The sequence below is a fragment of the Watersipora subatra genome, chromosome 9 (genome assembly GCF_963576615.1).
Source record: "Watersipora subatra chromosome 9, tzWatSuba1.1, whole genome shotgun sequence".
Taxonomy (NCBI): domain Eukaryota; kingdom Metazoa; phylum Bryozoa; class Gymnolaemata; order Cheilostomatida; family Watersiporidae; genus Watersipora; species Watersipora subatra.
The window spans coordinates 60,954,432-60,976,468 of NC_088716.1; the positions used below are offsets into that span (position 1 = coordinate 60,954,432).

Sequence of the window (22,037 nt, forward strand, 5' to 3'; positions counted from 1 at the left end):
CAGAAATGCATCGCAGCCAATCGGATGCAGTATTGTATGTATGCAAGACATGTAGGAATACTAATTTTAAATCGAGTGCAGCTGCAACAAAGTTAGCTCACAATGAGGACACTTTATTAGAGATTAAGACCATGGTAGCAAACATTGAAAAAAAAGTGAATCATCAGGAACAAACTATTGCTTCCTTTGATGAAAAGATTCTTGGAGTCCAAACAAATAGTTTCGCTGAAGTGGTGAAATCCACTCAGCAAATCAATGAAATAGCGAAGAGGGTAGAAAACACTGTTAACAAACAAGAAGTTCAGAATAGAAAGGTTAATGCGATTGTATTCAATGTAAAGGAAGATCACAGTGATTCAGTGGAAACACTGATGAACAAACTTTTAGATGAACTGTCACTAGACAAAACATTTCAATCGGCCATGAGACTTGGTGGCAAGCCACAAAACAGTAGCAAGTATAATCGACCAATAAAAGTCTCCTTCCCAAGTGAGGAAGACAAATGGACATTTTTGAGGAGGCTAAACTCCATAAAGCCAGGAGGGGTATTTGGGAAACTTGACTTAACTCAGGAAGAACGAAAAACTGAGAGAGCTTTGGTAGATAAGTTGAAGGCAATTAGGCAACAATCACAGGAAAAGACATTCAAAATAAAAAACTGGGAAGTTGTGGAGGTGTTGGACCAGGGGAAACTAAAAACTGTTTTCAAATTTTCTACACCAACATTAGATCAATAAGGGGCAAAGCCGCCGATATATCGGACCTTTCGATGGAGTATGATGTTTTATGTTTTACTGAAACTCATCTGGACAGCGTGGTCTATTCTAGTGAACTTTTTGATAGTCAATATTTTACTGTTCACCGAAGAGATCGAAACCTTCATGGAGGTGGTGTGTTGATTGCTGTCAGAAATGGAATCTCTCATAGAGCAGTTTCTTTAAATTGTGATACAGAAGCAGTAGCGATTGAATTCACAGAGCAAAAGCTTTTAATGTTTTGTATCTACAAGCCTCCAACTTGCATCGATCCCGATTTTTTAAATTTTTTGGAGGATTGTAGCGGTATTGAAAAAAGTTTGCTAGTTGGCGACTTTAACTTTCCTGGAATTTGCTGGCAAACAAACCCTGCTTCAGTGAAGCCAAAGACCGCAAATAAGGTTCTTCACAACAAATTTGTCAGTGACACACTCTCATTAGGATATACTCAACTAGTTACTGATCCAACCCATGTTAAGGGAAACACTCTTGACTTGCTGATGACCACCCACCCAGGCATGGTGGAAAATCTAGAGATATACCCTAATAGCTTAAGTGATCACAACATCATTACTTTCTCAATCAAATGTGCAAGATCAATTAAAAGTGCTGCTAAGACTACCATCCTATTATATGATAAATGTGACTTGGTTCAATTCGAGCAGTCTCTTGATCATCTTTTGCGTGATTTAAAACATGCAGTTACCACTAGTGTTTCAATTGATGAACTATGGGACATGTTCGAAAAGAGCTTTATCCAAGCTATTAACTTATCGGTTCCAACTAAAGAGATAAGGAATGAAAAACATTTGTGGTTGAATTATAGTATAAGGAGAAAATCTCGTAATCAGAAACGACTTTGGAAGAGGTTTAAACAATCGGGTGATAATTTTTTGTTGCAGAAATACAAAAATGAACAAAGGAAGTATAGAAAGAGTATACATGTAGCCAAAAATGACTATCTAAAAACTAAAGTTTTTGCACCATTGGAACAGGGTAATTCTAAACCCTTTTTTAGACATATTAAATCCTTGAAAACCAATACATCTAGCATTGAGTCTCTTGCCCAACCAAATGGCGAGTTGACAGAGAACTTGCCACAGATTACAAACCTGCTTAATGATTTTTTTCAGCAACAATTTTGTCAGTCTGAACAACTGTTGCATGTCGAACAGTGTGAAAACTGGGCCGCCGATATTACAGCCTTGGGCGTTTTAAAATTGATTAACGATCTTAAAATCAAAAAAGCCCCCGGTCCAGATGGTATTAATGGTAATATGTTGAAATTACAGCCCGAAAAAACTGCAGACTGCCTAACTATTGTTTTTAACGAGTCATTAAGGCTTGGTAGAGTTCCCACAAGATGGAAAGAGGCTAATGTGGTACCCCTTCATAAAAAGGGTGACAGAACAGTTCCAGGGAATTACAGGCCCATATCACTGACAAGCATTCCATGCAAGATTATGGAACACATCATTTTGCATAAACTGAATAGCGAACTAGATCAAATAATTAGCACCTCTCAACATGGTTTCCGCGCTGGGCTCTCCTGTGAGACTCAACTGACATCTACCATTCACTCAATTGCAAAAGCTTTGGATAGAAAAGTACCAACTCATGCTTTAATTTTAGATTTTAAAAAAGCCTTTGACAAGGTCCCTCACATGTTTTTAATTAATAAACTGAAACGCTACAATCTTAGTCCTTTTTTAGTTGACTGGATTAAACATTTTTTAACCGGGCGAACTCAAAGAGTTACGATAAAAGGGGTAAATAGTGAGAGTCGTTGTGTTACAAGTGGGGTACCCCAGGGTTCTGTCTTGGGGCCTAGATTGTTTTTATTGTATATTAATGATTTGTCTGAATGTGTTGATTGTAATATTAGTTTGTTTGCGGACGACACTATAGTTTATGCCTCAATTGATAATTCCTTTACTGTTGTCGACTTTCAGAATAGCATAAACGCTGTCTTCGATTGGTCTCAGAGGTGGAAGCTAGAATTTAATATTGAAAAGTGTAAGGTGATGTGTTTTTCAGGTTCTGCATGTTCTGACGACCAGTTGCCATATTTTTTAAATGGAAGTTTGTTACAGTTTGAAACCCATTCACTATACTTGGGAGTGTGGCTATCTAGTGACCTTTCGTGGCAGTATCACATCGATTGCAAAGTTAAAAAGGCCAGTCAAATGCTAGGATTTTTAAGGAGATCTATATCTAGTGCACCTAAAGCTCTCAAACTACTTGCATATAAATCCTTTATTAGACCTATTTTGGAGTATGGATGCCAGGTGTGGGACCCGTACAAGAGATACGAGGTTGACCAGATTGAGGCGGTTCAGAGAAAGGCTGTAAGATTTATTTGCAATGTTAAAGGTCGCGATATTGGTGTAACTGGCTTAATTAAAGACATGAACCTGGAGACGTTAGAGGAACGTAGAACCAACTTGCGTAAATGTTTGTTATATAAAATGATCAGAGACGCCTGTTCCGAGTCTCCAGGAGCAATATCACACAAGTTTCCTGAGCTTTTTAGTAAAAATAAAAATGAAGATCATTGTACCACTAGAAGTCAGCGTGCCTCGCAGCCCATGAATTTAACCGCAAATAACAACAAGTACCATAATAGCTTCCTTCCGAGAACTATACGAGATATGAAACTCGGAGATATATATGTCATACAATAAGCTTTTTTATTTTTTGTTTTTGAGGTTGTAATTTTAGTCTATACTTTTGATTGTACAAACTTGAGGCCTGCACAATATATTCATATGAATATCTGCAGGATCTATTTATACCGATACCGATCTTTTTCTTTTAAGCGTTTTAACAAAGATCATTTTTGCCGATTTTATTTCAAGTTCATTAAGTAGGATATGGGCAAGCAGATGTTTGCTAAAACTTGATATTTTGCAAACCTTTATAAAAGTCGTTAACAAGAACATTTTGCCGCTGATGAAGATAATAATGACGCCTAAGAACTACTAAAAGTTGATGTTTGTATCTATGGCTTCGAATAAAGTGATATTCTACAGCGATAAAAACCTTTCTATAGCCGTTGGACTATGAAATTCCTAAAAGGTTGGGGCGTCTTAGCCGGCCAGCTGTCCAAGGGAATACGGCCCTGTAGTTCATTGATATCCACAACAAAATCGTGATATTAGAAATGCAGATAATTTTGTGTGTGATTGAGCTCATTGGGAAATTTCTAGTAAATTCGTTAATACACCGAATGAGCAGCATGGCAAAGCAAATTAAGATAACAAGTTTTTTTTTGAAAAGCCAGGACAAACGAAGAAGATGATGATATCAGTTTAGTCACCGATTTTGTAACTGATGAGGATGAAAGTCTGGTAGGTGAAGTCATACAATTAAATAATACTTATTGTAGTGATGAATTTTACTGCCAACCAAAAACGATAACAACCCTCACCAGGTCCAACCATGTTATACAGTTCTGGTTGTGATGTTGGTTGCTATCTATTTTATTTTTTTATGAGACATGTACTGTATTTGATTTTTTTAAAATTTGAAATATTGTGAACTCAAAACGTGCCATGGCCATCGCTTGCTATAATTACTTGAGATCTAATATTGGTACCATATCGGTCACGACGGAAAGGACCGAGACGTCATTGATAGTCCAAGAAACAAATGGCAGCAAGCGATCACGTTGAATTATCGATTTCTGCCATACATTTATATCTGCGGGTTACAAATACAAACTAGTCGCAAATATAAAAACTTTTTTTACTAGAGGACCGGACCTGAGGAATCTAATTTGTTTGTTCCACTGTATTTATTTTCACATCACTATATTTTCGCACTCATCAGAGCTGCGAAATTAAGTTGCAGCGAAATTTTACTCTGTGTGCTACGCACGAAACTAAATACTAGCGAAATATAAGTGTCCTAGGGTATGTGCGTGGCGAAAATCCTTGAGTGCGTGACCCGGCTAGCCCGTGATGAATAGTTTTCCGACGTTGATTCCGTGTTGAATCAACGTCGGAATGTTGAATGTTTAAAACGTCTTAAAATTGGTGTAATTAAACGTATACGTTGTCTGAGCTACAAAAAACTATTCATCGTTTGACCTAAACACAGAATACGTGTGTACATTCAATAAGTATCTCTTAAAAAAGCGTGAGTGATATAGAATGTACCGTAAAACCTCGTAAAACTTCTAATTGAACTGCCTCGGAGTGTTGCTCTTAACGAATCCCAGGTAAAGTAAGGTAATCTGCATAAACTTCAAGAAGAAACGGCAAAATTGATCGTGGGTAAAACCCCAAAAAAAAAGTCTTTTCTTTTGAGCATTTCAACAACGATCAAGTTTTGCCAATGTCAATCTGAAAAACGTCCTGGCAATAACATCACCTCAAACAACAAACCAATCTCAAGTGATAGAAAAATCTCTATACTTTTTCATGAAAACGTTTTAAACTTTACATTAGAAGCATTTAATTTGAAACAAGACATTTGTGCTTTTGATTTATATTATAGTTTGTATATGTACATGTATCTACTAATAAATAAGTAAATATATGGACTTGTGACAGTGCTCTGATAACTTGAACGCTCTGATAATTCGAACACTTTTGCTCGGTCCCTTGAAGTTCGAATTATCCATGTTTGACTGTATATAGAATATGGGCTGACTAATATCGAATTGTTTATAGCGTAGGCAGATTGAAATCAAGTGGTTTATAGTGTGTGACTTATTAAAATATAAGTGTTTATAGTGTGCTAGATTTCACATAGGCCCTTTGATTAACATCAAAGTTTTAATAGTGTGTGAGCTGATTAATATCAAATTGTTAATAGTGTGTGAGCTGATTAACATCAAAGTGTTTATAGGGTGTGAGCCGATTGACATGAAAGTGTACAAAATAAAATTGAATGCGTAAAAGTGACATTACACTTTCACAGCGCACTGGCGCTAAAGAAGAAGGCTCGCTGCAGCAGGTTATGCTCATCTATTGGTTTCAATTGGCTGTGTATGCATTGGATTGGTAGTTTAGCTTAAAGTTATGTTTACTTTTATATAGTTGGTGCTGCCCTTAGGTGTGTCGTCAAACATTTTTTGCTAGATAAAATGTCAGATATGCTTCAGTATACCTTTTAAATTTGGTTAATGTTTTTGGAGGGTGGCTGCATTTTTTGTTAACATATAGTGTAATATTGTGTTTTTAACACTTAGGCTAAAAGGCTCAACTAATACAAGACAACTTACAGTTGACAAAGAAAAGCTACAAAACAGACTTTGGCGTAATTATATGTATAAGAAGTTTCATTGGTTGCATCATGGGTTTTACTAAGTGTCTTTTTACCACATAAAAGTACAGGAAGAGTAGAGTGTGCAGTAAATCTTAATAGAGATGACAAATTAACTGCCTACGAAAATGATTTGTAAATTCTTTAAAAAAATAACATAAAATTAACTATTAAGCAAGCTTAAACACAAAAGCCATACCTAAACATACCATACATCTTTGCAAGGGTAATAATAAATGATCTGACAGCAACTAGTCACTAATCACACATGTTGTATGCACATGTTGTATGCACATGTTGTATGCACATGTTGTATGCACATGTTGTATACAACATGTTGTAGGCCTATACACTGGATGATAATTAGTGCCAGTCATGCCTATTATATAACTGTAAATGTTCCCAAACTTGCTATAACTTACTTCTTAAGTTCGTCTTGAGCAGCAGCAGTGCCTCTCTCTCCCTTTTCTAACCTTCACCTTGAGTAGCAGTGCCTCTCTTTACCTACTCTAACCTTCATCTTGAGTAGTAGCGCCTCTCTCTCCCTTCACTAACCTTCACCTTGAGCAGCAGTTCGTCTATTTGCCTTTTCTAACCTTCACCTTGAGCAGTAGTGTCACTCTCTTCACTCTCCAAACTTTACAAACTTCACAGCTTGACAAAACTTCACACTATATAACCAGCCCCGACTCACAAGTAAGCTTTACACAGCAACTGGGCGTAAGTAATGCTGCCTCTTGCTTACACAGAGTGCAGCACTGGTAAGACCTCGCCCGAATTGATTGTAGATTTTGTATTTTATTGCTCTGGAAATTTCTATGAGCTAATTCAAACTCAAAATATATGTACTATAGAATTATCTACATGTATAACAGTATGCTATTTTTATATCTTTAACGCATGCAACTAATAAACATATGGTAAGCTGCCAGACAGGCCAATCACTGCTGGGTAAAAGTCGGAATTATCATGAGAAAAGAATAAGTGCATGAGCAGGAAGCTGGAAACAAACTTGTTTCAGACAACTTTGAATTGCATCCTATTCTTATGTAAGAATAAAATATATTATATACCATCATCGCTGTTTTATCTGAATCTCTATAAATGACTGCTATTAAAGGTAGTACAGACACTATTTATGAGTCATTCCAAGAGACACACTGAATACAACTGCAAGCTGACAGGAGTCGACAGGGATTATTTCTATGGTTATATTATCTTTCCAGAGGCACAACATCATGGTGACACAGCAACAAATAGTATAGAGCTGCATTTAAAAGCTTGGCAACAAGTATTGAAAACATTCGTCATAACTAGAACCACTGAACAGCTGTTAGTGTTTGTGAAGTCGATAGAAAACATTCTATTATAGACGTCCTAAGCAAACATAGCAACTCATTGTTGTAGAAGCTGTAAGTCATGCCAATGCTGTAGCAGTAGAACTACTCATTGTCTTTTGCTGTTTCATGCTAGGTAAGTCGAGAGATGCATATTTATCATATTATCATATACTGAATTATTATAGAGCAATATCACTTTGTATTCTTGCAAAATTTTAAGAATTTTTTCAGTTGAAAAAAAAGGTTTTCATATGGCGCTGCCAAAAGTTTTGCCGACTTTATCTCACCATTTTGATTAGTAATAGTCTTTTAAAAGCAAAGATTTAAAAACTGTTATGTTTATGCATGACATTCATAAAGAAATTTACTTGAGAAGAAATACTCCCTATTGATAACAGGGCAATTTCGAGTTAACATAGCTTATAAATTTTCTTTAGTATAAATATCTTTGTCATATCGTAGTTTGCTTGCAGCTAGTAAAACAAGTAGTAAAAAGAGGAGTAAAGATGGAGAAACAACAACATGCTGCCGATGCTGCCAGCGCCACAGAAAGTCATATTGCAGACCTGACAGTGAAACCAAAGTTCATAAGAACAATAACGCTGTTTATGGCAGTGGCCCTTAACTTTGGTCAAATAGTTGGGGCCGGTATCTTCATTAGCCCTAAAGGCGTGCTAATGTTCACAGGCTCACCAGGTAAGATGCTATGCTATGTTGATTCAGCATTTAATTTGAACTCCCTGTCTTCAATGACACAGACTTTCAAACAATAATGAACATCAGCCTTTTTATCTTTGTCATTATTGGCCGTTGTCTGTCTGTCTGTCCATTTGCCATTATTATTGGCCATTGGCATAATTGAAGCTTAGAACTGAGGCTTTGGAAGGTGATTGATTAGCTCAGTTGCTCACAGTGTCAGTTTAACAATATATGAAGATCAAGCGATGGAGCCCCACGTTGACCAACAATTTTGTCATCTTATTAATTGCGTGTCCAGAAAATTGTGATGAAAAATTGAAAGTAACTGCTATTGTAACACAAAAAAGGCTTCAATATATATTGCACTTTATCATTTCTAACAATTAAACATTAATTCAAAAGTGACCTTTTTTAAATAATGAGTTTGTGAGTCCATTTTTAAGGAAGATCAAATGAAGCTGATTTCAGATAGAAGGAACTACAATAGAAATTGTAGTCTGTCCAATAATGGCAACTCATTTCATTGACTCAAATATACATTCAGATTATTTCTTTTTTGCCAGTCACAAAGGTCTATGAATGCAGATGGTGGCAGCCATAACTTAAAGTGACCAATTATTATAAAAAAACACTTAGAAAATCCTTTCTCTTTTAGTTGTAATTGTGAAACAAGCTGAATGATAATGGTTGCTGTTGTTTCATATCAATGACAAACTAAATAGAACAAAAGCTTTGTCAGCTGAATTTGAAGTCGTCCATCACTGAAATACTCATGAAATGAAAGCACATAGAAAATAAATGAGACAGAGATTTCATTTTTTGTTGATATGATGTATATTCATTTGATTTAAAACTGCAGTGCTAAGAATGACGCATAGTTTTATAAGATGTCGTTATGTTTTTACAACATTCTAGCAAGTTCCTATACTAAAAGCCATAAAAATCAAGTCCAATAATTCTAGTAAAAGCACTGGTTTGCTTATCTAGCCCTATAAAACATGAGGAGACGATCTAATGTGTGAGCTGTCTGCCACATGGATAGTTAAGGTAATAAATGTGGTATGTTTCCGTGTTCAACTAACCAGAGGGGCATGTAGTCAATGTAGCTATACAGAACATGCTATTAGCAATAAGAAGGGCTCTGAGCGCTAAGGTATCAGAGGTAAAAAGTTCCTGTCAAGCTTTCGACTAAAAGGAAGGAACAGTGTATGGCCATTTAAAAACTGCTTTGTTATGTGAGCAGTTGTTAAACATTTTGAAAGTTGAAAACAAGTATGACATATATTGGTGCGAGTTGAGTAAACATTTGTTACGCTGCCTTTATCTTTAGTGAAAGCCAAGTATTGGCTTGGCTCCCAGTGCCTCCACACTCTTTTAGGTCTGAGTCTCATTGTGTGGACGCTATGTGGACTCGTGGCCATGGCATCTGCAGTCTGCTACGCTGAGCTCGCTACCATGCTCAAAGAGTCAGGCGGGGAGTGGACATACATCAGAAGGGGTATAGGAGGGGCACCTGCGTTTGTTGCTGGCCTTTTAACAGTCACACTCGGGTCTGGAGGTTTCGCCTTAGTGGCCATAGTTGCATCAGAATATTTATTGTCACCCTTCCTTGACTGCTCTAAACCGGTATTATAACATATATCAGTTTGTAGAAATATAAATTTGTATTCACTGTGGGTTATTGGAATATGAACACATACACTGAAGGCTTTATTTCTTGCCTGAAGATGATATGAGTACATAATAAGGGACCTTAAATGTTGTCTTTTAAATAGTGATGACAATGACCAATGCACTAACTAATGAGTGACTTACTCTCAATGAGTAACCTACCCCAGGGCTGGTACTAGCAGGCTCATAGTCTCAACATATTAGTTCTAATCTTCCATCTTCTTCTATCTATGTATGTGTGTGTCTGTTTTTCGTTCATATGTCCAGTTAGAGATTAAGTTATAGGAACAAAATGTCTGCTTCACCTCACAATTGAACTCGAAACCTTCGGTTCTGCAGACAGGGTTAACTAACCACTACGCTACGCTGTCTTTCCAGATCATAGAATAATCGCGGACATACTTATTACACAAGTTATAATACACACTTAAGAAGCTTGCAAAATGCTACTGGTTACTAATAGCAAGCTTGAAGATCATGCTTGTGGGAGAGATCATGACATGTAATGATCACAAATTGGTTTCACGGCTTTTATAAAATAGTAAAAATATAGACTTTAAGTTACTAAGCTAGTATAAGTTAGTTACTAGCTTAAGTAACTAGCTCATGTTACTAGCTTAAGTTCCTCAAATTCATTGGGTAAAGAAACATAGCCAGTGGCAACTACGTTACCTGCGACTGTTTATAAGCTGCTTTTTAGTACCCGGGCAACGCCGGACATTCAACTACTCATTCAACTACTTGTCGACACAATAATTGACACCCACCGTGTATCGAACTCTAACCTGCTGAGCTTAACCAATTAAAATTGACTTTTAGCCATATTTGGTGAAGATGCTAGCAATAGCTCTGGTCATCTTCACATTCTACATCAACACATCTACAAAACTTGTGCAGAAAATAGTCAAGGTCACCCTGGTTGTGAAGGTACTCACAATGCTGTCTATTGTGGTCGGAGGTTTCTACTGGATGGCCAAGGAAGGAACTAGCGAATTGGCGCAGCCATTTAAAGGTAAAAACTAATCAAAAGGTGTGGCAATCATGTATGCAGTAGAATTTGTATAACATCTCTACAGATGCTAAGCTAATTTCAGATTGAATATCGGTAGCTTAGAAAAATATTTTTTATCCGGTCATACTTGTTCAGCTAATCAAAATGAAAACATGGTCTTTTAAAAAAGAAGCTCAAGACATTTATATTAAGATTGGAAAGCGTGTTAAGTTCTACAGTCTCTTTTTTTCCTGGTTTCGCTGAATCCTTAGTATACCACTGGCTATGAGACTTGTTAAAAAATCTTTTTTTAAATCATTCCATATTCTTTTGTGATAGTCACATGAGAAAACAATCTTGTCGTTTGTATGTCCAGTTATAAAGAAAAAGTTTTAGAAATTAAAAACCACTTCGTGCTGGAATTGAACTCGGGATCTCAGTTCCACAGACAGATGTGTCTATCCACTACACCTCCTAGTCTGCTTGCTATACTATGGAATAGTTGTTCCCATACTTAGTACAACTTCTAGTCTTTAATGCTTATTGTTTAACATAGCACGCTTCTGCTAGCACGCTTTAAGATCATTTTTGCTTGAGAGATTATTGCCTAATGCTGGCTTAAGGTACCACAACGGCTCTTATTATAGTAAAAAATTTAGACTAGCTTAAGTTACTTAAATTCATTGAATTAAAAGACTTTGCCCATTAAAAATAAATTTTTTCATCACCTGTGCAAAACAAGGCATTCACCTAGTAAAAACGAGAGACTGCAAGCTGTATAAAGTTGAGGATGAACTTATGTTATATTAGCATGAGAGACCATCTATACTGTATCTGTACTGTCTATGCCTTAAACTGCTCACATTTCTGTCTTTTCGAAAAATATTAATTTTTTATAAGTGCAGTACATCTATATAAATCTCAGTATTTTTGTTGGACATGGTTGAGTCCAATTATAGCTATTAAAATCTAGCAATAGAAAATCCACCTCACAGAGGATTTGATCTCGGTACCTCCAAGTCTGAAGACTAGCGAACTAAACCACTACACTGTGATTGTTTAACTGACCCTAGCGATGAATGATGGTGATGAAATTTATTACATAGGTTAAAATACTCACGGCTACAGCACTTGGGGTTATTAACTAACACCGTTGATAGTTATGATCGTAATAATTATTAACCTGGCTTCAAACACTGCTATCGTTTTAGTAAATATTTAGACAACGAGCTTACGAGGTAAGCTAATCAAATTCATTGGGTAATAATTTTATTATCCGTGCAACGCTGAGCATTCACCTAGTATACACGTACACATATATACATACATATATACATACATACATATGCATACCTACGTATATACATATGCATTTACATATACATATAGTATCTTTCCAAGTGTATGAAAAGTTCTTAAGTAATATGAATACTGGAAATGTGTTCTTTGATATTACAGCTTGCCTATTATCTCAATGCATATTGATGATTGTTTTTTTTTATACAACTACAGTTTTCAAGCAATTTTTGTTTTAAATACATATATATATAATGGTTTAAGAGCTTTGACGAATTGGATGGCGGCATCTTGTAGCATCAGAAACTAAACACGGACTGATTGGCACTTTACTAAAGTAGATCAATTTGACAACTCGGAGTTGGTGTCAGAAGAGATCAGCTAGCCGTGTCTATATAAAATAATTATGCATGGAAATACATAGAGGTATACGAAAGGTTGTAATAATAATACTGGTATGTGAATGAAGGCAGTGAATTATTGAAGAGACGACTACAAATGGCTGGGAGGTGGCCGTCGCATTCTACAGCGGACTATTTGCTTATGTTGGATGGGACAATGTGATGAATTTAACAGAAGAAGTTAAGAATTATAAAAGGAATATTCCACTCAGCATCATCATATCCGTCAGCATGGTTACAGCACTCTATGTTCTCATCAACATCTCCTACTATGCTGTGATTGGTCCAGACAGAGTGAGTACAGCCTATCAGCTGCTTGCTACTTTTAGGGCTGTACACCCAGGATTGACCTAGAAGCATTCTCTGCTACTAAAGCCATGCAAACCCACTTGCAATAGATTTATAAAAGTAAAACAGATTTGGATTCTAATATAAATTTAAAATTTTTCTCAAACCTGCCGCACAAGAATTATCCGATTTTATCTAAATTATGTACAGCTTATACAAGGACGAAATTTGGTTGAGCCAAAATTACGAACTTGTTAATAATGTGTAGGGATCAAGCAATGTCAGGTTTGATGATGTTGTGAGGGGAGAAGATTGATATGATTGGATAGTGAGAGCTTTTGTTGCCTCCCTGTTTGATAAAACCAGGTTGATACTATTGGTCAATTAGGGTCACACACAATATAGCTTGTGTAATCGGTGAGTCAGACAAAACAGACCGAGACCACCCAACAGGCACCGATCTTTGTTTTAGGTTTTGTTGAAGATTCATCCTAATGTACACTAAACACCGTATCTTTTTAAAAAAAGGATGGTAAACTTCATAGAGGCTGACTGCAGTTTTCTACTGCTATGCTAGTTTAGACACAGATTTTAAATAACATCAGCTGTTGTCATATTTCTATGTTAAAAAGGTTGAGATCACCCCAATAGGTATTAATCTTTATATTGAGAATAGAATTGAACAGCAGTCTGAACCATTCTCATAGTGTTCATAAAATACCCAGACACTCAAGGATTGTCTACCTAAATATTCTTGCTCTACATTATAGGTGATTGCTAGTGATGTAGTTGTCTTGGAATGGGGAAAAGTTCTCTTTGGAGAATGGGGAATTATCTTCTCCTTCCTTGTTTCTCTATCAGCTTTAGGAGCAGGCCTCTCCGGGCTTTATGCTCTGACACGCCAGATGTGCTGCCTTGCGAGAGAAGGTTTGCTTTTACACAGTAAATAAATTGTTGGCCACATAACAAAACTAGAGGAAAATATTTTTCTATTCGGAGTTATCCTCACTCTATTTCATAGTAGCAAATCTATTTCCGGTATACATGTATAAAATCAAGTGTTTGTCCAGTTAAAAGCAATTGGTTAAGATATTCACGCTTGAAGTTAAGTGAGCCATGAGAGATTATGATTTGTAATGATTATATGGACATTTATTCCAGAGTGTGGCAAGGTGGCTGCATGGATTGGTGGTAGTGTGCGTGGCTCAACATCTGTGCACCCAAATGTGGAGGTTTAAACCCTGTGAGATGCATATTTTTTTTCTAACACTCTTAATTGGCTTCAGAAAGAGCTTTATTTACACGGCTCTCATCATCTTATCGTTAATATTAAAATATTAGCTCAAGTTACTCAAATTCATTGAGTAAAGAAACTTAGCCAATGGCAACTACATTACCTGCGACTGTTTATAAGCTGTTTTAAATCTTAAGCAATCTGTAGCATAAGAAGTAAGGAATGTTTTTCAACAATCTGTTTTAGCTGTGCCTCTAGCTTTCAGATATTTGAAATACGTATCGACCAGACACACACAGAAATAAACAAATACCTTCATTTACAAGTTAGAGTATTAAATCTTGTATGTGTTCGTTACCAAAAAATTGTTATGCAAAAACCATTGATTACCCGTGCAACGCCGAGCATTCCGTTAGATAACACTAAAACTAGAGTATATAGTCAATAATCTTTGACATACCTTGAGAGTAAAAAGTTTTTCTTGTACATTTCAGGTCACACAATCCAGCTGCTAGCAATGGTGGATGTGAAGCAGAGCATACCGGTAATAGCCATGGCTAACCAAACCATTCTGGCCATCATCTTCTGTATAGTTGGTGAAGGCATCATTGCCATGCTCAACTTTCTTGCATTTGTTGGCGGATTTGTCAAGGTCATGGCCATGGTCTCACTGGTTAAACTCAAGTTGCAGAAGTACGTGAGCAAACTTTAACAGATATTACTCCTAGCAGCAGGATGGTAGAAGAGATTAGAGTTGTGACAAACAGAGTTGACTAGGCACTGTAAGTGTCTAAATAAATGACACTCGATTAGAGAGCAGACAACTACCAGTTGAAGACTCAAAAGACAGTTTGTTCTACAAGAAAATTACATAAGGCTATGAGTCAGATTGTATGTTGCTAGCAGAAAAATGTTTGTTTATAAAATGCATCTACTATATCACAGAACCATGAACTATGAGATCTTGACACCATCACACAGAAGAACAAATACATGTGGGGTGTAATTGCAGTGCTTCTTAAAAAGGCTCTTCAATCGGGTTTTGAACTCATGACCTTTAGTTTAGCTGACTTATACTCGACCACTTGGGCCACTCAGCTGCATTACAGAGCTGAGGAATAATCTATACTACCCGGTATAATAAGTGTGATGTCCAGTGATGTGTGAGAGAAGATTTATATGAGCAGACGCACTTTTGTATGCAATAAGGACAATTGTCGTCGATGAACGCGTTTATAGATTTTGTCGTGAAAAAAATTGTTGAAAAAAAAAGAAATCCCAAGCATCACCAGCAAATGTTTTTTTCACAAGTTTAGTTATAAACAATAAATTGGTTTTTTCGTTATACACTGGTAGTAAAATGATTCAATAAAAACTAATAAATTTTCTTCAGCAAGTCCGATTTTATTGGTGATTTTGTGTCAGGCTGTCTTCAGTGTTCAGAGTAGCATAATAAATGTTGTAGACACAATGACAATGAGGAGAGATTTCGAGTGCCTCTCCCTCTGCCGATATTGATGACCTTAGTCTATGTATACTTGGCTGTCGTTCCAATAATCAACAACCCCAACTGGTACCATTTGTATGGAGTCCTGTTAATTCTTATCTTCTTTGTCCTCTACGTTGTATTCATCAAGTTTAAGTCGAGAGTTTCCTGCTTTGATGGAGTGACCTTGTTTGTGCAGAGACTTCTGGGTGTGGCTGTCATAGACAAATTTATGTGACCAATTTACTGTTATTTACTTATTTAGGTGTTTGTATAAATACTTGTATGTATACTTTGTGTAAACCAAGTGTATACATATCTTTGTTTGACTCTGTATCAAAAATAATTATATCTTTATGTGAATTATTAGCAGCGCACAGCCCATGACTTTAAAAACAGGTATTTAACTAAAAATATTACTTCTGTACATATTACGCTTTTAATACAAAAGAAAATTACAAAATAAAAGATGTGTTTCTTCAACAATGCGCTTCTACTAACTGAATACTCGACATTGTACGGGTAATCAATAGTTTTTGCATAACAATTTTTTGGTAACGAACATATACAACATTTAATACTCTAACTTGTAAATGAAGGTTTTTGTTTATTTCTGTGTTTTTCTGGTCGATACATATTTCAAATATTCGAATGCTCAAAGCGCAGCTAAAACAGATTTGTTAAAACCATTTCTTACTTCTTATGCTACACATTCTCTCAATACATGTATTTAAAACATCTTATAAACAGTGGCAGGTAATGTAGTTACCATTGGCTAAGTTTCTTTACCCAATGAATCTGAGTAACCTATAGTTAGTAGCGTAAGCTAATGTATATAGCAATGAAAAATGTGCACAACACTGGATTTGATCCCAAGTCCTCCAGATCTAGAAATCACAAACTCAACTATTAAACTACATGGAATACGATGGGCTCATTGAGCTATCAACTTGTACATCATTCAATGTAATTCAACCAAAAATTAACCTTCTTTCCTGTTTGCTGATAATGTAGAGCCTTTGTCATTGTCTTCTTCACACGTTGAAACATTTTATCGCATTACTTACGCATACGCATGATACAATATAGTACAATATAGTACAATATAGTACAATATAGTACAATATAGTACAATATAGTACAATATAATACACGTACAATAGTTTTATGAAATACTCAATATCATACTCACTACTCATTTAATACTTTAGTAAATAGACTCAGCTAGAACAAACAGTGCAAATATTAGTTGTTGAACTTGGAAATTATTAAACAAAGGGTGAAGTTTTTATGATTAAATTCAGAGTCGTGATAATAGATGTTGGAGAGGAACAATGTGTTTATTATTATAGTTTATGTTTATTATTATAGTTTATGTTTATTATTATAGTTTATGTTTATTATTATTTATTGTTATAGTTTATGTTTATTATTATAGTTTATGTTTATTATTATTTATTGTTATAGTTTATGTTTATTATTATAGTTTATGTTTATTATTATAGTTTATGTTTATTATTATAGTTTATGTTTATTTTTATAGTTTATGTTTATTATTATAGTTTATGTTTATTAGTATAGTTTATGTTTATTATTATAGTTTATGTTTATTATTATAGTTTATGTTTATTGTGTCAGTATTTTTCTTGCATAAATAAAACCAATTTCAACTTTGTATCCAACTAAATCGGTGTAGAGCGTTTGGCAGTAGTCCAAGAAGCCAGATGAGGTGACAATCATGGTAGATAACAAGGGATGATGCCATCAATAGATTGTCGACATAATGGACACTTGGTGAAATGCCAGGCGCAGTTAAGGCAGGTAGCTGTAAGCAGAGACAAAAACAGTTTAATAACAAGAGCAGCAGCTTGGTAAGAAATTTGGATAAAAAAGGCGCAGAAGAGGAAAAAGAATTACATGTTTTACATATATAGCTTCACAGGGACCAACCTGAGATGTTATTATTGTTTGGTACCGTGCTTACCCAACTAGTTTACCTCTGACATAATTAAACCATTTTTGAACTGTTTGTTCAACACAGGTTGCACAGATATGACTTTTAACACAACTTACTATGGATGCAGAAATTAATAATGGGTTTAATATAAAAAAGTCATCATGTCAACATATTACAAGGGCTCGGGCCAATCTTTTACTCTCTGCAAGACAGGTAATGCAAATAAATACACCGAGTGTTTCATCACCAGAATGTATATATTTTGCAACAAATATGAATACATTAAGTCAATGTGTGCGCATGCAATGAACAATCGTGCAGAGATGCTGCAGCTAGCTTTGCTCAAACGATGTTAGTCCACTCGATATATATCGATCTCTTCGATATAAGCTTCGCCCCTTTACTATCTTCTCCCACAATATCTCTTTTGTTTCTTCGACCTACCGAGTCGGCACACCATGTGGCCAAGTCTCCTGCTGTTATAGAGAAACTCAACTCGGCTGTGCCGGTGATTGTAGGGTCGGTCTCGCCGGCTCTGATCACGGCGCTTTGGTCAAGGTGCAAAATTTTAAATTCTGCATTGCATTATTCACCACATTATTGCGCGATAAATTTACTAACACATTTGGAACTAAGAACTGTGGTAGTTGCTTGCCATTGCTATTGGTTACTTTTGCCCCTAGTTGTTTATTGCTACAAAACTTATTGAACTTAAAAATACATGTTACAAATAGTATATTTATTTATTTGGCATACCATTTACTACATCTTTAATAAATGCTAAGAAAATAGAGTCCAAAGTGTAGCTATTGCTTTCTTCCAAATTTGAGCTAAACCTAAACAACTCTTCAGTTGAGCTCTAATTGTTTTTATAAATCTTTTGTAATTAAATTTCGTTAGTTGTCTGACATTACTATTACTTACTACTCCTTTTCACTGTGTAACTTACTCCTTTTCACTGTGTAACTTACTCATTTTCACTGTGTAACTTACTCCTTTTCACTGTGTAACTTGCTCCTTTTTACTGTGTAACTTACTCCTTTTCACTGTGTAACTTACTCCTTTTCACTGTGCTACTTACTCCTTCTCACTGTGTAACTTACTCCTTTTCACTGTGTAACTTACTCATTTTCACTGTGTAACTTACTCCTTTTCACTGTGTAACTTGCTCCTTTTTACTGTGTAACTTACTCCTTTTCACTGTGTAACTTACTCCTTTTCACTGTGCTACTTACTCCTTCTCACTGTGTAACTTACTCCTTTTCACTGTGTAACTTACTCCTTTTCACTGTGCTACTTACTCCTTCTCACTGTGTAACTTACTCCTTTTCACTGTGTAACCTACTCCTTTTCACTGTGTAACTTACTTCTTTTCACTGTGTAACTTACTCATTTTCACTGTGTAACTTACTCCTTTTCACTGTGTAACCTACTCCTTTTCACTGTGCTACTTACTCCTGTTCTCTGTTATTTATTACTTTTTCTGTATTACATATTTTTGTGAGATTCCTTAATACACAAACATGTTACAAAGATCGTCATCTGTCTATCTGTAATTAGATGTTTACATATATTTTGATTTAAGCGATTAATTAAATACATCTGCCAAGTTACAAGGTAACCCAACAATACAAATGCAGCTGTGTATATATGACAATCTGAGCACAGCTATGTACACACGACAATATGATAAAGTTCAGTAGCTGCCCTAGTAAAGGTTGCTGTAAGCTTATACTCCCTATACATTCTTTTTTTCTATGTATTTATCTATTTATTTATCTCATACGATATATGTACCTACCTACATGTATATGTACTCAGGCTATATGTACGTGATGTGATTCTAATACTTGTATTGAGGGGATAATTTTATTTTGGCAGATGCATAATTAGCCACATGACAACAGAGAAAAAAACAAATATCTTTTCATAATTTGTAAATATATTTATTGAGTTCAACACAGATGATTGATACTAAAAAAAAAAAATCGATGGCAATGAGAGGGAACTAGCGGCATACCCGGCGTTGCATCGATATGAAAACACAGCTTATAAACAGCGGCAGGTAATGCAGTTGCTTACCACTTGCCATTAGCCTTACACAATGCCAAGGAATAATTGGAATACACTACTATTTGTATTGTTAAACTTACTAATAAGAGCCGTGAGAGCAAGCTTTAGGGATGTTGCGTAACGCAGACTGCTATGCGTATTTTAACCAAAAATAAAGACTCATATCGCCTAATGAAATTGTTGCGTACCGTTACGCGGTATGCAATAATTGGTAAGATCGGAGATGGAGAGGTTCCGAGATCAAATCCAGCAAGAAGTGGATATTTCTTTCCTAAATTTTAATAGCTATAGCTGGACACACCGAACGACAGACTCGGAAATTTATATATATAGAAGATTTATATCATAAGTAAAACCTGTTAAGAATCACAGAATACGTAACTTTGTATTAGAAACAGTAAAACTGACAGTTACAGCTAAATGAATAGAAGCAATTTAGTTGATAAATTAAACAAAAACGCTGAATTTCTTGCAAATTCCATCATATTGTAAACTCAAGCAAAGCATCGAAAACTGCTGACTGAGATTTGTAAGAATCCTAAATGGGTGATTAATGAAGGTTGTTCTTTATAATATACATGTATTTATATTTAATTGAGATTAAATCTTTAAAAACTTAAATAGATTGTGAGAAACTTTATTTTTAAAGCTGTCGGTATAAGGCTGGTAGCCTACACACTAATTTTCAAGCACTTCTGTGCAGCCATTTGGCAGCGTACGTAACATAAAAATCATATTGTAGAGGAAACTGCCTGTTCCTTTTACCGCTCCTCAAGAACCAAAGCCCTGAGTGCAAGGCAGTAAGACAAATATATATATTTAATAAATATGTATATATATATGTATGTAATATATGTGTAAACACATGCAATTCATTGTGCGCGTGTGCAACAGAATAACATTCAAAAGACTGACAACGATATCTGATCTCATCGTTCTTCTGGCTACCTTATATACACCTTGTCTTTTTTGGCACCGCCCATCGGTCCTCTGATTCTCCGTCGGCCTCGGCTGTCTTCTCATAGTTGTTTTCTCTTGACTTATCGAGTCGTCATCGACTCTGCCTGGTTGTGGCATCAGCCCAGAGGTCGGCTAAGCAGCCAGCACTAATCTCTGCGCTCCGCCATTACCATATGGACACACACACACACATACATGGAGGCCTACTTTTTATGTATAGATTATAGATACCATTATTATATGGTATTATATTGTTTGTGTCTATATTAATAAATCTCCCTCGGTCATTGTTTGTATGTGTGTCTGTGTAAACGCTATGATTTTCTACATTTTTGGGGCTGATTTTGTACAAACTTCAGACGCATGTGCTCCATGCCTACTACCAGGCCGCTAAATATACCTGGCTTTAAAACTCTTTTTTGCTCCTAAGAGTCTCCTAAGCAGCTACCTGCGGACTGTCTTATTGAAAAGGAACTATATGCAACACTCTTATACGTACAGTATAATTAGCACAATAATAAAAGTAAAATAGGAAGTACAATAATAAAACTTACTGACTAAGAATCAATTGAAAAAAATCTTTGTTCAATCACATTGAAGCTACATGCAGCTATGAGTTGCAGTTTAATACACTTTCCATCACAGCACATTGATAGAAGAATTGTCTTGCCTGCATTGAAAGCCCATCAAAACAGCAATGTTAAATACCGAGCCTACCTACCAACCCGATAAGTCTCATGCAAAGGTGTTCAGAGGTTTCTTAAAAATGTCACTAACAAAGTTACTCACAACTTTACTCACAAAACACTTACAAAGTTCAAGATTATCAACTCTTTGTAATGAAAATGTAAAAATGGTATTGTCCTCTGGTGGACTCATATAATAGCAAAAGTGATTACCTTGGTGGCCGCAAGGCACGAAACAAATATCCACAGCATCAGTCAGACAGACTTTGCATCGAAAGAGACGCGTTAACTGCTCAGCATCTGCCAATAGAGAAAAGAAGTAGAATTGACTCACCAGACTTGAGCCAAAGATATTTAACACGATAAATCAAGCAGGCTTTTCACCTAGAATTACATTAACATATTTGGCATAACATTGGTATTACATAACATTTATATTATTAACATACTTGTACGTGCATACACATTTCTTTTTCTTATGGTAGGTAATAAAAAAACATCATTTTTTATGGATTGTCAATAATAAAAATTATATGTACACCGCAATAGATTGCAAGAAAAACAAAGATGAACTTTCCTACAAGATCTTGTGATAACTAGAGCATAAATCCTGGTATAATTCCATTGATTATGAGTCCGTGTTGGCAGCATGCATATACAAGGCTTTACAATAACAATGTCTTTCTCCTGACTCTCTCTCTCTCACTCACTCTCTCACTCTCCCCCTCTCCTCCTCTCCTCCTCTCCCCCTCTCCCCCTCTCCCCCTCTCCCCCTCTCTCCCTCCCTCCCTCTCCCTCCCTCTCCCTCTCCCTCTCCCTCTCCCTCTCCCTCTCCCTCTCCCTCTCCCTCTCCCTCTCCCTCTCCCTCTCCCTCTCCCTCTCCCTCTCCCTCTCCCTCTCCCTCTCCCTCTCCCTCTCCCTCTCCCTCT

The 22,037-nt window shown here is 36.0% G+C and overlaps 1 protein-coding gene across 1 annotated transcript; it reads left to right on the plus strand.

Moving 5' to 3' along the window:
* The first annotated feature begins 7,483 nt into the window (after nucleotides 1-7,483).
* Nucleotides 7,484-15,670, plus strand: LOC137405318 (b(0,+)-type amino acid transporter 1-like). The gene is made up of 8 exons (XM_068091546.1): nucleotides 7,484-7,499; nucleotides 7,840-8,062; nucleotides 9,444-9,691; nucleotides 10,556-10,748; nucleotides 12,510-12,718; nucleotides 13,483-13,639; nucleotides 14,441-14,639; nucleotides 15,412-15,670. Exons 2-8 carry the CDS (start codon nucleotides 7,873-7,875, stop codon nucleotides 15,668-15,670), a joined length of 1,455 nt encoding a protein of 484 aa, XP_067947647.1. The 5' UTR covers nucleotides 7,484-7,499; nucleotides 7,840-7,872.
* The last annotated feature ends 6,367 nt before the right edge of the window (nucleotides 15,671-22,037 follow it).

What these genes read in the sequence shown, in the direction of transcription:
- LOC137405318 (XM_068091546.1), top strand. Translation starts at nt 7,873, where the DNA reads ATGGAGAAACAACAACATGCTGCCGATGCTGCCAGCGCCACAGAAAGT. An exon ending in TCCTTGACTGCTCTAAACCG is followed by an intron (nt 9,692 to 10,555) that starts GTATTATAACAT and finishes ATTGACTTTTAG; the next exon opens with CCATATTTGGTGAAGATGCT. An exon ending in ATTGGCGCAGCCATTTAAAG is followed by an intron (nt 10,749 to 12,509) that starts GTAAAAACTAAT and finishes GAATTATTGAAG; the next exon opens with AGACGACTACAAATGGCTGG.